The 15,872-nt window shown below is 45.3% G+C and overlaps 1 protein-coding gene across 6 annotated transcripts in view; it reads right to left on the minus strand.

Annotated features, from left to right (window-relative positions):
• Nucleotides 1-15,872, minus strand: part of ARMC9 (armadillo repeat containing 9) — a 180,668-nt gene that overhangs the window by 111,300 nt on the left and 53,496 nt on the right. For all 6 annotated transcript variants that reach the window (XM_010836969.1, XM_010836968.1, XM_010836965.1 and 3 more), the window contains exons 12-16: nt 12,908-13,000; nt 7,695-7,785; nt 5,633-5,756; nt 2,358-2,497; nt 1,136-1,212 (exon numbers count right to left, since the gene is read on the minus strand). In XM_010836969.1, coding sequence (XP_010835271.1) covers nt 1,136-1,212; nt 2,358-2,497; nt 5,633-5,756; nt 7,695-7,785; nt 12,908-13,000 — 525 coding nt within the window. The remainder of the gene's footprint in view (nt 1-1,135; nt 1,213-2,357; nt 2,498-5,632; nt 5,757-7,694; nt 7,786-12,907; nt 13,001-15,872) is intronic.

Here is a 15,872-nt window from a genome sequence, read left to right on the forward strand (position 1 = left end):
GAATTTCGTGGACTGCATAGTCCGTGGGGTTGCAAAGAGTCTAACAGGACTGAGCGATTTTCACTTTCAGGCACTGTAAAAATGAATAAGCCTCCACTCGCTAAAGCAGTCCAGGTCACTCAGCTGCAGGGGTGCTGGGGGAACATGAGATGTGAAAGGAATGGCCAGGATAGAGCTGTCTGAAATGGGAACAGATGTGGGGAGACCGAGGGCTTCTCTCTGATCCAGTGGGACCCGGTCCCCCTGCGGAGACAGCCCTGTGCCCGAGCTAAGGAGGGCAGAGCTCTGCGGAGATTAGGCTTCAGGTGCAAAGCGGTGCCATGGTTTCTGCAAAGGCATTTGTAGCAAGCAGGTGAGAGAAGAACCGCACTGTGTGTTAGCTCATCCAGACCTCTGTTCCATTTAAAAAGGGCTTGAGCCCTATAGGCTAGAAAACCTCCCCAGGGCTGGGGAGGACACAGGCGAGGGTAGAAGCGAGGCCGGCCACTCCGCAGGACAACCTGGCAGGACCCTGACGTACAGGATGAGCAGGCATTGACCAGTGTCTACACCTCAGGGACGCCCTGGCCTGGGTCTTCAAGGGGTAAGGGTGGAGATGTCCACGGAGGACGCAAAGGGCGGGGAAGCACACCCCTGGGGGCTGGACGAGTGAAACAGAAGGGCTGCCAACAGGGGGCTGTTGTGTGGTGGCGAGAGTGAAGGCTCTAGATGGACAGAGAGCAACGGAGAAAGGACCTAAAGACGCGGGGAAGAGAGTAAGAGAAGACTGAGATGGAGAGGGCACTGCTATTTATACAAATTAATCATGCCCACAATATTAAATACACTACCAGGTTATGTACACGTCCAGGGCCATATATTAAACTCAGTAGAGGAACGCCATAGTGGAGGGGAGGGGTGAAGGGGCGGGGAGAGGGGGAGGAGGAAAAAAATAACGCCCAGGAGAGAGCCGCACAGACCAGCGATGGCGGCTGTGCTCACACACCGGAAGCCGGAAGCCGCCTCCTGCTCCGGGTTCCAAAATTTGACAGAAAGCTCTGGCACAGGTTATACAGATATTTGAAGGAAGGTGATGAGGTAAGTACCCAGGGCCAGCCCTCCCATGAGCCCGGGGCCAGCGGCGCTGACTGGGTACCTCGTGGTTTTCATGGCCGAGCAGATCCGAAAGGACTTTCAGCACCAGGCCCGCCACCTTGGCACACATATTCTTCCCTTTAGGAGAAAAACAGCAAAACAGAACAGGTCACGTCTAAACTCAGAGGCACAAGTCAGGCAGATTTAAAAACATATCTCGGCTTCTCTGCTTATGAGCTGGGTGATCTTGGGTGGGGCCCTGTTTCTCCCTCTGGGGTCCCTTGGAAATCATTAGGGTCCACCTCAAAAGGCGACGTAGAAGTTAAGTAGCTCAGTACAGGGCAACATGGTCCCAGTGGTTCTTATCATTCGGGCAGAGCACAGAGCCGCTCACTACAGGAACCACAAGGAATCGCAGAGCGATGCCCTCCTCCCAAGCGCACACACCATCACAGAAAAACCAACGGCTGTCTCAGTGGTTCTAAACATCATAGTAATCACTGAAGATAAACTGATGATAATCAAGAAAAGCTGATTATAACCTGATAAATGCTTTCAAGCTAGGAAATTTGCATATGCTGTTTTTCAAAAGAGAACTCTGAAAGAAGTCCTTTAGTCAGTCAACACCACACAGGTGGTTCAGATTCCACAGCATCTGAGGGGGAAGGTGCTTCTCACAAGTACCCCTGAGCTATTTATCTAGGTAGCCTTCTCCTAACACTGGGACTGCTCAGGGCAGCTCTTCTAAGGAGGCTTCTTCCATTTCAGGAAACAGATCATTTAAGTGGGGTGGAATCTGTTGGGAGAGTGAAAATCACTCCCTTTATTGATCAAGACATAAATGACCAGAGATGTCACATGGGAATTCCCATCTCTAGGAGATGGAATGGAAAAGGCGACTGTGATTAAGAGCAGGGAGTCTGGTTGAACGTCACTGCTCTGCTGTAACGTCAGATTAATGCCACAACTTAATCCCATAGAATCTTAGGAATGTACTTCTCTGTCTTCAGATAAAACAGGTCATAATTCTTCATTTCCTACCTTTGAATAATGTAACAAAGAGGGAGAAAAATATAATGTAATTCAATTTTCTCTTAATATATATACTGCATATAATTGAATAACATAAACTCTTCTTTCCAAGGCCAGGGTGGCATGTTGGCTTTAGGGATTCAATAGCTTTACACCTAGTTGGATATGCTTCACACTCTGTTTTGAGTTTTTCTAAGAGGGAAAAATGAAAGCCAACCCAGAGCTCGGGGAGGGGAGTAGGGCTGTGAGACCTGCGCTCCTGAGGCAGAGGTTCATGAGCAGGGCCACCGAGTACTCGAGCGTGTAGTCAGACAGGCAGTCGGGCTCCTTCAGGATGTCAATCAGCCAGAAGATGAGGCCATCTTGAATCATCGCTGTCTGCAGTGGGCGCCTAGGATGAGATAGCCGACAGGTGATTAAAGCCGGTAAGAAACCTTCCATGTAAGAGAACACAGTAGTGTGAGTGCATATCAGAAAAGGAACTTTATAGAGGTTACGGACTCAAAGGACTGCTTTACTTTTAGACCTATACAACTGAAACTACAGCAATAAATTCTTTTTCTTCTTCTTTTGGCCATATCGCGTGGTTTGTGGGATCTTAGTTCCCTCACCAGGGGTTGAATACATGCCCTCTCGGCAGTGAAAGCACAGAGTTCTAACCACAGGATCTCCAAGGAATTCCTAACAATAAACTCTTTACCTTTCAGGGGTATCATTAAAAGGTTAAAGAAAAATAAGGCAGTAAGGAGACTTCCTACTTTGAAAGTTTCTATTTCAATATATAGAATTAGCAGAGTATCACCTCAAATACTTCATAAATATTTATTGATAGCTTTTGGTCTACTTAACCCAGGAAACAGAGTCACAGAAATAGTTCACTGACAAACATATTTTTACTTAAAATCTAGTCTGTATAATCCAGTGTAGGCACTCTGAACTATATAAAAATACAGAGATACAAAAAAGAACATAAAACCAGCTTAATACCATTTTGATTCAGATCTCTATAGAATAAGGGTAGTTTAATAACCTGGATAATACAATTTATATGGAATTATTTTCCACCCAAAGTCCCGGTGTAAAATCTTACAATACCAAGGCACCATCACATTGTTATGGTGGATATCATCATGTCAGCCTTAAGAACTGATGGGACTAAGCACTACAATAACTATAGTTATTAAATTTCTGCAAATTTTTCAAATACTGTCAACATTAAGCTAAATTATCTCTATAAACAAACAGAATTATGTTCCTGTGATCTAATGAAGTAATAACTCTGCAGATCATTTGTAATTCTTAATTCATACAGGTAGAAAAAGAAACTTTCATTAGCAGGGACCTGGAAAAGAGAACTTTGCCAGGTCTATATATCTACAGCCATAACTACAGCTTTCCCCCTACAAAACATATATACACTCAGAGTATGTCATTTTTCAGGTGTTAGGTTATTAGTGTGTGTGCTAAGTCACCTCAGTCATGTCTGACTCTCTGCAACACTGTGAACTGTAGCCCACCAGGCTCCTCTGTCCATGGGATTCTCCAGGCAAGAATATTGGAGTAGGTGGCAATTTTCTCCTCCAGGGGATCTTCCTGACCTAGGGATCGAACCAGTGTCTCTTATGTCTCCTGCATTATTGGCAGGCAGATTCTTTATCACTAGCGCCACCTGGGAAGCCCAGGTTATTAGTCAGAGTCAGTCAAATATTGACCACATCTGATGGGAAGGCAATGTGTTCACAAGAGGACTTACAGAAAAAGTTAGGTACTCAAGGTAATAAAATTCTTAATAGTCAAATAAAAAGTCATGTGTCATCAGGGAATATAGATGCTGGACAAATTAGCATATGACCCAGCAATTCCACTCCTAGATACCTACCCAGGAGAAAAGAAAACAAAGACTTGTATGCAAATATTCACAGCAGCACTACACATAATAGGCAAAAAGTAGAAGCAAGTAAGGTATCATCAACTGATGAATGCAAAAGCAAAATGTGTTCTATTCATGTGATGGCCTATCACTCGGCAACACAAAGGAAGAAAGTGCTGATACATGCTATCTCTGTGTGAACCTCAAAAGCAGTATGCCAAGTGAAAGGAGCCAGTCATAAAAGAACACACCAGTCGAGGTAAATCTACAGAAAACAGTGGTGGCTGCCCAGGTGAGGAATAGAAGTGAAAAGTGACTGCAAAGAGGCATGAAGTTCCTTTTGGTGATGATGGAAATGTTGTACAACTCTGTAAATATACCAAAAATCATTGAACTGTACACTTAAAATGGTTAAATTTTGTGGTATGTAAAGTACACCTTTGGCTTCCCAGGTGGCTCTGTGGTAAAGAATCTGCCTGCCAATGCAGGAGACTCGGATTCAATCCCTGGGTCAGGAAGATTCCCGGGAGGAGGGCATGGCAACCCACTCCAGTATTCTTGCCTGGAGAATCCCATGGAAAGGAGCCTGGTGGGCTACAGCCCATGGGGTCGCAAAGAGGCAGACATGACCGAGCAACAACAAAGTATACCTTAACAATGCTGTCAGCTAAAAAACAAAACAAAAACGCTCTGGGAGGACATCAGTTCTGCTTCAAGAAGAGGTGTCTGATTTTTAAATTTCTAATGTGGAACAGTTGCATGTCATGAGGGGGTCCAGGCTGAGACCATAGGGTGGCAGGCTGAGATGAATGGACAAGGAACCAGGAAGCTCCACTCTAACTTCCAAAGGGCGACTGACCCCGCTGACTGTGCCTGTGCATTTATATGCCTGTCTCCCACAATGAACTCTGAGCATTTGGCAGGCTGAGGCTCTATCAGGTTTTATCCTGTGTTTATTTCCGAACCTTGCACATGGCTTAAGACACAATCTAGCATCTAACATCTTGTCAGCATAAGATAACATTCATTGGGAGGATACAATGGTGCTTTAACATGTAGGAGCAGGATGTGAGAGTTGGACCATAAAGGGCTGAGTGCTGAAGAACTGATGCTTTCGAACTGTGGAGAATACTCTTGAGAGTCCCTTGGACAGCAAAGAGAGTCAACCAGTCAATCCTAAAGGAAATCAACCCTGAATATTCATTGGAAGGACTGATGCTGAAGCTCCAATACTTTAGCCCCTTGATTTGAAGAGCTGACACATTGGAAAAGACCCTGATGTTGGGAAAGATTGAGGGCAGGAGAAGAAGGGGGCAACAGAGGATAAGATGGTTCGATGTCATCACCAACTCAATGGACATAAGTTTGAGCAGACTCCAGGAGATGGTGAAGGACAGGGAAGCGTGGTGTGCTGCAGTCCATGGGGTTGCAGAGTCAGACATGACTGAGCGACTGAGCAACAACAACAAAGGATGGTTTAGGGGATTCAAGATAAGCTTTCTAGTTGGAAAGTCACCCAATCTCTTCTAAGTATTCACTGAAAAATATCACCCATCCCTTAGATTGTCACTGGAAACAAATAAGCACAAAACAGTGGCTAAGAACCCCCCAAGGTGATCTCATGGGAGCCACCGTGACCTATTGCATGGTCAGCACCTGAGGCTGAACTTCTGCAGGGCCCCAAGAACATTCTCCCGGGTGATGACATCCTTGTCTTCCTCCTTCAGCCTTTCCTCCAGCATCCGCAGCACCTTTGTGCTCTGGGCGAGGTAGCGGCGACCTGGTAATATGACAAGAGATGAACAAGTAAGAGATTCATCTTGTGTTAAGTTTCTGCTCTGAAGCCACTTTCTATGAAAACTGTGCATATAACACATGTAGAGTTTGGGATTCCTTGGTGGCTCAGTGGTAAAGAATCTGCCTGCCAATGCAGGAGATGCGGGTTTGATCCCTGTGTCGGAAAGATCCTCTGGAGAAGGAAATGGCAACCCACTCCAGTATTCTTGCCTGGGAAATCCCAGGGACAGGGGAGCCTGGCGGGCTACAGTTAGTGGGGTTGCAAAGAGTCAGACACAACTTAGTGACTACACACAACAAGAATGCAGGTGGTTTTATGTTCTAGAAAACTTAGTAAAGCATATTTAATCTGCAAGTTGGTTTCATTCAACCAACTAATGAATAGAAAACCACTTTTTCTGTCATCTGAACATGATTCATCACTGTGTTCTTGTGGGGAGCACTGTCTTTTATTTACCCACGATCTTGAGCCCAAAAGTCAAATCACAAGGGGATGATGGATCTGTGTTTTATGAGCCCTTTAGTCTTAACATTAGAGGCAGCCAAGTAGTACTTTCTGGACATACCAGAAAGTATGGTATGGAGAAGTTAGGAACCACACTTGGGACCCTATTATAAGCCTTGAATTGTCATTAGCCTATGGTAAACTTGTATCTTGATATAGATTACATTAATTTCAGACATAAATTTCAACAATATTATATCAATGGTCTCTGGCACATACTCTGGCTAATCATAAAATGTTTGCTAAATGGATGGAAGAACAAACAAATGAGAAAATTTTTGGAGTATCATATAGTCACAATCTAAAACTCCCTTTATTCATGTTAAAAAGAGCTCAAACAAATGAGAATTTATTGAAGATAATGGCATTTTGTAAAATCATTTTGAATTCTGTTATGGTGGCATTTTAGTTTTGGAATTTTCAAATCTTGATTTAAGAGGCTTAGTCTTTTACAAGAAATGGTACAGTGCTTATTGGAGTCACTTTAATTATTCCAACAACCTTATTTTGCCTTAAGTAGAAAATGGCAGAGAATGCATTACCCGCTATCTTGAGAGCAATCTAAAAAGTACTACGTTATGATACCAGAAAGCTTACAAAACAAAACTGGAGGCTGACAAAATAAACTCCGAAACCATGAAAATTTGCTCTGACAACAGCTAACTTTCACAAAAGACTTTAGAGGCATTAAACAGTAATACATTAAGGAAACACGTCATTGCTAAGAAACTTGGGGGGGAATGTTTCTTTTCCCAGGGAAAAACATAGCCACAAGACCTAGCTCTTCTCTTTGAAGATATCAATGAAAAAGGAAAATGTTGCTGCTGTATCAGTAAACAAGGGATGCTGGAGCCATCAAGTCACTACAGCCACCCTGGATGGTGAGCCCTGAGGGGGCTCAGGATGGAGAAAAGCGGGACACTGGCCCCAGACAGCTGAGGTGCACAGCAAAGGAATGACTTCAGTGAGCCCAGACTCCTGCATCTTCCCGTACATGTTTGTCTCTAAGTTGTGTCCAACTCTGCAGCCCCCAGGATTGTAGTCCTCCGGGCTTCTCTGTCCTGGGATTTCCCAGGCAAGAATACTAAAGTGGGTTGTCATTTTCTTCTTCAGGGGATCTTACTGACCCAGGGATCAAACCCACGTGTCCTGCATTGGCAGGCGAATTCTTTACTGCTGAGCCACCAGGAAAGAATTCCTGAAGAGATCTGGCTTTAACAGTCATCTTTTGAAGTTTCAGCTACCAGGTCTTTGTTGCCAAAAGGCCTATATGTCCCGGCTCCTCCCTCATCTCTTCGGAGCAGTCTCTCAGAGCTATCTGACATGCCGTGTTCTGGCTTGTCCATTTTGTCAGCCAAATAAAACATAATCCTCAACTTTTTTTTTTCCAGTTGACAAGAAAAGCTGACATCTTACCTTCTGCTAGGGATGCGAAAGCATTGATGAGCCTGGCCGTGTACTGCCGTACCACCTCACTCTTGGATTGCAGCAGCTGAAGCACACTCCTCTGTGTGGGGTGGGGGGCGGACATCAAAACGTCAAACGAGGAAAAACAATGGAGGTAAACACAAGTGAGAGAGAAGCCTGTGTCTGCTCTGAGGGTCTGCTGTAGTCTCCCTCTGCGTGAATTTATTAGGTGATTCAGTTTTGATTTCCAACTGATCTTTTCTATGACTTGGCAAAAGGAAGTTGTTCAAGTCTTTTGGACTCTGTGGGAGAGGGTGAGGGTGGGATAATTTGGGAGCATGGTACTGTAACATGTATATTATCATATGTGAAATCAATAGCCAGTCCAGGTTTTTTGCATGATACAGGATGCTTGGGGCTGGTGCACTGGGATGACCCAGAGGGATGGGATGGGGAGGGAGGTGGGAGAGGGGTTCAGGATGGGGAACACATGTACACCCGTGGCGGAGTCATGTCAATGTATGGCAAAACCAATACAATATTGTAAAGTAATTAGCCTCCAAGTAAAATAAATAAATTTATATTAAATTAAAAAAAAAGTTGTTCAGGCCCAGAGTAGAAGAGTTAAGTATTCAAAGCATTTACAATGATGACTGACTCCAAGGAGGCAATGCTGTTTGCTATTATTGTTGCTGATGTTTTTCCAGGTAGAATGAATGACCCAGCACATGTCTAATTTTGCTCCTCCAAAACCACCATAAAACCATCAGTAAATGGAGTTTTTAAGGAGACAGATATTTTCCAGGACAGAGAAGATAGCACCAGAAACCATGACAACACAATTTTGGGATCAGGAATGCAGGATGATAACACACTCAGCAGACCCAAGAATGCCAAACAGGCAATGAGGAAGGAATTACCCGGTTTACATCACTTAATTCTCAGAAGTCACCAGAACTGGAGGAAAATCAAGAAGGAATGAAAGCTATAGGATCAGTAGCTCAGTCCCACATGCTGCTCCTGCTCTGTGTCCTCCTGTGCACCCCACACCACACACCTGGGACGCTCTCTTTTGAGGGCCACACAGAAGGTCTCTGGATGGAGAACACCAGATGCAGGTGAGCAGAGCTTCCACGTCAAAGCAGCAGAATAAATGCTCAACAGCCACCCCCTCCTCCTCTCCTAGCTGGCTCCCAGAATACTGGCAACCAAATCCTTACCTACCTGCCTATGAACAGAGAAAACAAGAGAAGAAATCAACAAAATAACTCGAGAAAAGTTCCCAGAATTACAGCTGTCAGATTGAAAGGGCTCAAAAAGTGCTCCCCCAAAATGAATTAAATACATATCATGAAAGACATCAATGGGAAATTCATTAACACTGGTGAAAAGGAAAAGACTCAACATGCTTCTAGAAAGAAAAACAAAAACAGTTCACATACAAAAGGTCAGGAATTAGAAAGGCTTTGGACTTTTCAAGAGCAACATTGAAACCTAAAAGGCAGTGAAGCAATATCTTCAAAATTCTGAAGGATGATTATTTACAACCCAGAGCTCTACACAAAGAATAAAGGTATTTTCAGACGTACACAGCCTCGAAAAATATACTCCCCCAACCTATCCTTTCTCTAGAAGCTATTAACTAAAGGCTGTGCTCCACCAAAAAGACAATTATAGAATGTTGGAAACAGAGATCCAGTTCAGGAAAGGGGTGAAAGGAATCAATATATGTTTGGTGGAGAGAGATTTCCAGAAGGCAGCTTTGGCCCAGAGGTGGAGGGCCACCAGTGCAGGCTGAATGACTGACTCAGGAGAGTGGCATACTGAAGGCTGTCACCCCCAAGATGCCTACTGCCATTGTGCCATCTTTGTTTAGGTAAAAATTCTATTGAAATATAACACCCATCAGAACATTGCCCAGATCATGAGTATACAGCTTGACAGGTTTTCACAGAGTGGACATGTGGCTAATGGACAGTCACATCAAGAAACAGAACAACAACAACAAAGGAACGGATTATCCAAATCCCAGACGCCCTCTGAGGGTCCTCATCTCAACCAAGGGCAACATCTCTCCTGGCTTCTTATATCGTGGGTTAGTTCTGTTTTAAATTTTTTATTAAATAAAGCCATGCTTTGCCGGGAGCCGGCGAGAGACATTCCACTCGTGACAAGCAGGTCCAGCCCCGGCTATGCTTTATTCTTTTATATCTGACTTTTCTCATTCAATATCATGTTTGTGAGACTCATCCATGTTGTATGCTGTATGCTCCCTCCCATGGCTCAATGCATGAAAGGGAAAGAAAGTGCTATTTGCTCAGTCATGTCCGACTCTTCGTGACCCCATGGACTGTAGCCCGCCAGGCTCCTCTGTCCATTCCCTTCTCCAAGGAATCTTCCCCACCCAGGGATCAAACCCAGGCCTCCTGCATTGCAAGTAGATTCTTTACCATCTGAGCCACCAGGGAAGCCCAATGGCCCAATGGCTCAATATATCCCATCTTAAAAATATATCGCAGATGACTTATCCATTCTACTCCTGATGGACATTTGGTTATAGCCAATGTTCTGGTTCTTATAAATACTGTTGCTATGAACATTCTTATACCTCTTACAGTTGAACATATGGCATACTTCTGTTGGGATTATACTTAGGCATGTTTCTGCTAGGGCACAGACTATGCAGTTGTGGTAAATACAGCCAGGGTTCCACAGTAGCTCACCATGTAACACATTTGCAAGCAGAGTGCGACATACCTGGACTGGTGAGCCCAGACTCATGTGCACTTGGACAGCCCTGCCCACATGCTGGTGAAGTTTCAGCTCCCCTTCCACACCCTGCTGCGTGGACCAGCTGTGGAAAGTCTGTTCACCCAACAGAAGTGTGATCAACTCCTGAGAACTATGAGCAGACCAGGAGAGCTTAAAACCCAAATTAGAGCGCCTCACCATTCCCCTTGGCCATACATACTGCTGCCAGATAACCAGTGCCTGGGCTACATTTCAGCCCTGCCAGATGCCCTGTGCTTCCCCAGACTCTCTCCTGACTCTAACTACCAATGTCCCCAGAGGAACCAATAAGAGCCCAGGGGAGCTATGTCTAATTATAATCCAGCAATTTTGTTCATGTCACCTTCCCCTAGGTGCCTTCATCTAACCTGGAAATAGTACCCATTCCTTGCAGAGTAAGGTTTGTACTTGATACTCAGCAAACCCCAAATCAAACACTATTATTCTGGGGACATATGCAAATGAGGGTACTATAAAGAAAAATAAGGAACTGATTAAGACAAGAGTGAGGATGTGCACACCCATGTTCAAAGCAGCATTATTCACAATAGCCAAAAGGGAGAGGCAACTCAAGTGTCTGTTGATACATAAACGGATAAACAAGCTGCGAGACAAATACTTATATCCCAATTTATTTTGGTGTCGTGGTGACATGGCATCCATGTTTCCCAAGGAGTTCCCCATTCTGCAGATTCTCTGACATCTTAAGGTAACTCCAGCTCATTTCTTATTGAAAAGTAAATAAATAAATAAGCCATACCAATAAAAAAAAAGACTTGAGGAAGATATGATATCTTCAGTGGCTATAAAGATTACAGCCTTTTGACAAATATCATGTATCATAAAATCCAAGACACTTTTTATTAGAGGACGTATTTTTTTATGCACAACCAAGAAAGAAAACTGCACTGCCAATTAAACTGTAACAGGCCATCGGCTATTCTTATAGATGCTAGCGTGAGGCAGGGGGAACTGCATCTTAGATTCAATGAAATATCATAATTCAGAAACAATCAGTATTGAATTCTGATTCAATTCAACTGGATTTGAGTGTGTAAGTCAGGAGAGTATAATTCAGCTGCTTCAGTGCCTAATTCAGCTAGATTCAATGTCATTGCTGCTGCTGCTGCTGCTAAGTCGCTTCAGTCATGTCCGACTCTGCGCGACCCCATAGACGGCAGCCCAACCAGGCCCCCCCGTCCCTGGGATTCTCCAGGCAAGAACACTGGAGTGGGTTGCCATTTGCTTCTCCAGTGCAGGAAAGGGAAAAGTGAAAGTGAAGTTGCTCAGTCGTGTCCGACTTTTAGCAACCCCATGGACTGCAGCCTACCAGGCTCCTCTGTCCATGGGATTTTCCAGGCAAGAGTAATGGAGTGGGGTGCCATTGCCTTCTCCGAATGTCATTGCAAATACCAACAAAAAAAAAAAGGTTAAAGAAAATAACTCTAGAATTTGAGAGACTATTTTTCATACTTAACACAACTCTTTCATGGGAGCAATAAGATTATGTACAAAGAAGAAATGCAAAACCCTTCAGGGTTGCCACGTGTGTACACAACACATCATGTGTGACAAGCATCCTTGAGGGGCTGTTTCATCAGGTTTCAAAGAGGTACAGATACTCCACTCCCTTAACAGTAGGGAGATTAAGGTTTTAGAGCATCCTAGATAAAGATGCAAGTGAAATAATGAGACACGGTATCCTCTCATGTAGGCCACAGCCAAGCTCTCGATGCTCCTCCGGTGTGGGAACAGGTGCTGAGAATGTGGAAGGGGCTGGGGGTGGGGAGGAGAACCACCACTGTGGACCCCTCTGCATTGGGCGCTGAGTCACGTCAATCCCCCACGTGACCTCGCACAACCATCCCACAACCTCCCAAGGCAGGTGACTCAGTGGTGGGAAAGCTCCCTGAGGCGAGAAACTTGCTTAAGGGCGTTAGCCAGCTGTTGGTGGGGCAGAGATCTGAGACCAGTTCATGTCCTTTTAAACCCCATACTTCCCCCAATGCACCATTAGACCCATCTGGTCCAAAGCTCTATACAAATAGTGTGGAAGACATGTGTAAAAGTCAGGCCCAGATGAAAACAACTGGAATCTGCTTCTTTACCTTGCCCATTCTAAGTCCTGCTGAGTTTTCAGACTCATGGTAAGCAGTGGCATGAGGGCAAGAGCAGAGACTTTGAGGAAAAAAAAAGAAAAGAGATGCAGAGTTGAATCAGGCAGTACAAGCTTATTTATTAGGACTCTGCATTATAAGTGAAAAGTGGGCCAAAGTCCAGGGTGGACAGCAGATCTCAGAAGCTAACAGAAGCCCCAGGCTGACATATGATCACTCTGCTGAAGACATGCATAGAAACGAAGGGCCTCCTCCTTCTAAGACCCTCCCCAGAAGGGCAGGCCCCGGCTGGGCGCTGGCCCGTCTCCCACCGACCTGGCTGTGGCTGTGACAGTCCAACAGGTCGTTGCTGATGTAGGCCTGCAGGACGGTCTCCCTCTGCTCTCCAGGATGTGATGTGGTCAAGCGCTAGGATGAAGAAAAACAAGAGTAGCGAGGTCCAAGTGTGAATGTGGGGAAAAGGCATTTTCTCATCACAGGCGGCACCAGTAACCGTGCCTTTCACCAAACCAAATGAGTAACACCCAGCTGGGCAGCTGGTCAACCAGCTGACATGTCAGTGAATGAAAAATTACAGCGAACCTCCTAATGGGTGATGTAGGAGTCACCTAACACACATACGCTCCTGAGCAGTGAAAGTGGAAAATGATGGGACTGCAAGGGACCAGATAAGGGAGAGCTCCCCAATGCACGGAGGGTTTTGTTTTGTTTTTTTTTCCCCTGAAAGTGGCTCAAGAGTTGGTCCTTGAAGGATCAGCAGACTCTCAGGCTTCAGGGGACGTGTGAGCGTGGTGTGGGGCTGGGATGCGTGGTCCGGCCGAGGGAGGTGCCCGACGGGGAGGGCTGTGAGTGAGCGCCGGGCCCACAAAGCACACTCATTCTATGGGGGCCTGCACAGCACCGCTGAGGATACTGTGTGTGCGTGCATGTCTGTGTGGGGCACCCCTGGCACTGCCTTCCCTTCTCTTTCCCAGTGCCCCTCTCCTTGGTGGCTTCCTTGATAGCTCAGTTGGTAAAGAATCCTCCTGCAGTGCAGGAGACCCCAGTTCAATTCCTGGGTGGGAAAGATCTGCTGGAGAAGGAATTAGGCTCCCCACTCCAGTATTCTTGGGCTTCCCTTGTGGCTCACCCAGTAAAGAATCCACCTGCAATGCAGGAGACCTGGGTTCGATCCCTGGGTTGGGAAGATCCCCTGGAGAAGGGATAGGCTACCCACTCCAGTATTCTGGCCTGAACAATTCCATGGACTGTATAGTCCGTGGGGTCGCAAAGAGCTGGACATGACTGAGGGACTTTCACTTTCTCTCCTTGGCCGCAGCGGGTCCAGTCTCTCTGACACCTACCTCTGGGGACCTGCACCGTTCAGTTCTGGGTAGTCTGCCACTCTGTCTTCTCATCCACGTGCTGTTCACGGTCACACCTAGGGGCCACCGCTCGTCTGTTGAGTTTGGAGGCCTCTGCCGGGCTAGTGTGGTGGGGCTGAGGTAGGGTGCTGGAGGGGTCTCAGACAGAATCTTATAAGGATCAGTGTGTTTTTCCTGCTTGTTCTATGACAATGTCATTCAGTAAGCAAAGGAACACCAGGTCTCACCATGAGGCTCACTAGCGTAGACCAACAGCGAGAACACAGTGGATAATCCAAGAGCCCCGGGGAGGCTGGTAACCAGAGCAGTGGCAAACCTCCAGGCAGGTTACTCTCGTCGCCCCACCCACTCCAGTCAACTGGACAGAGCAGACATGCTGACTGGTCGCTGGACTCTTCCTGCTAGTCTGGATGCATACGCAGAGTGCTCCCCCAAAACACATTCCCGGAAGTGCTACCAGCCATCAGAGTGCACGTGAGGAGAGCTATTTTTATCCAGAGATGGGGAAATGACACAAAGGCATTTTGATGTCAAGATAGCCTAAAATGTGGGGATCCCTGAAGATGTCTGACACTACTGTGGGTCAATCAGAGTAGACTGTTCAGTTAAGGAGTGAACTGGTGTTGGCTTGCACCAGTTGTTCTCAAAGTGTAGTCTGGGGAACCCTGGGGGTCCCCAGAGTCCCTTCAGAGGGATCTACAAGGTCACAATTATTTCTATAATAATACTAAGATATGTTTTGTCTTTTTAATGATCAGTTTCTCAGAGGCTAGATGAAGTGTGATACTGTGACAATGTAGAAGCAGAGATGAGAATTCAGCTGTCCTCCATCAAGCCAGACATTAAAGAAATGTATAAAAATGCAAAACAATGTCAGACTTCTAAATTTTTTAGTTTGGAAAATAGTTATTTTTCATAAAAATGGTATTTATGTTATGTCCTCGGTTTATTAGTGTTTATTTATTTATTTTTATTCTTTGGTCATGCCACGCGCACGGCATATGAGCTCTAATTTCCTCAACCAGGAATCAAGCCTGCTCCCTCTGCAATGGAAGTGTGGTATCTTAACCACTGGACCGCCAGGGACGTCCTATTATTGTTCATTTTAAATGAATTAATAAATATACATTTTCTCAGTTTTAACTGCTAATACTATAAATTTTGGCAGAGAAAAATTCACACAAAACCTCTTTGAGTTCCTCAGTAATTTTTTACCATGTCAAGAGGTTTGACACCAAAGGCTTGGGAGTCAGTAATTTTTGACCCTGTCAAGACGTTTGAGACCAACAGACTTGGGAATCACTGCCTTAACTGTGATCAATCTGAAGACTGGGGAGAAAAGCAACCCTTTATTTATTTACTTGTTCATTTTTATTTGGCTGCACTGGGTCTTAGTTGCAGCATGTGGGATCTAGTTTCCTGACTAGGAATCAAACCCAGGCCCCCTGCACTGGGAGTGAAAAGTCTTAGCCACTGGACCACCAGGGAAGTTTCCATTTATTTTTTTAATGACGCCTTTTTTTTTTTCTTTTTTCTTTTTTTGCTTGCCCCTTGGCAGAAGCAGTGCCCTCTGTAGTGGAAGTACGGAGTCCTAACCACTGGGACCCCCAGGGGATTCCCAGAAAAGCAGCTATTTAGGCTTTATTTTCCTTAAAGACTTAGTAAGTTTTCTCTCTTGATGTGGCTACATGGGAATACCTAAATCCAGAGGTCTCTGTGGGGGCCAGTATGAGAGGGACACCGAGCTCTAACATGCTAACGCCACCATCTGCGGGTCTGGCTCACAACCAGGGAAGGGCCAGAGGACAGGGTGGCTTCAGGGCCTGGAAATTGCATGTATCAAATCATCAAGTGAGGGTAATGGCAGCTATGATGTCAATATAAGGGTTTGTTTTTTTTTTTTTTTTAGAGAAAAC

The sequence above is a fragment of the Bison bison genome, unplaced genomic scaffold, assembly GCF_000754665.1.
Source record: "Bison bison bison isolate TAMUID 2011002044 unplaced genomic scaffold, Bison_UMD1.0 scf7180017864068, whole genome shotgun sequence".
NCBI lineage: Eukaryota > Metazoa > Chordata > Mammalia > Artiodactyla > Bovidae > Bison > Bison bison.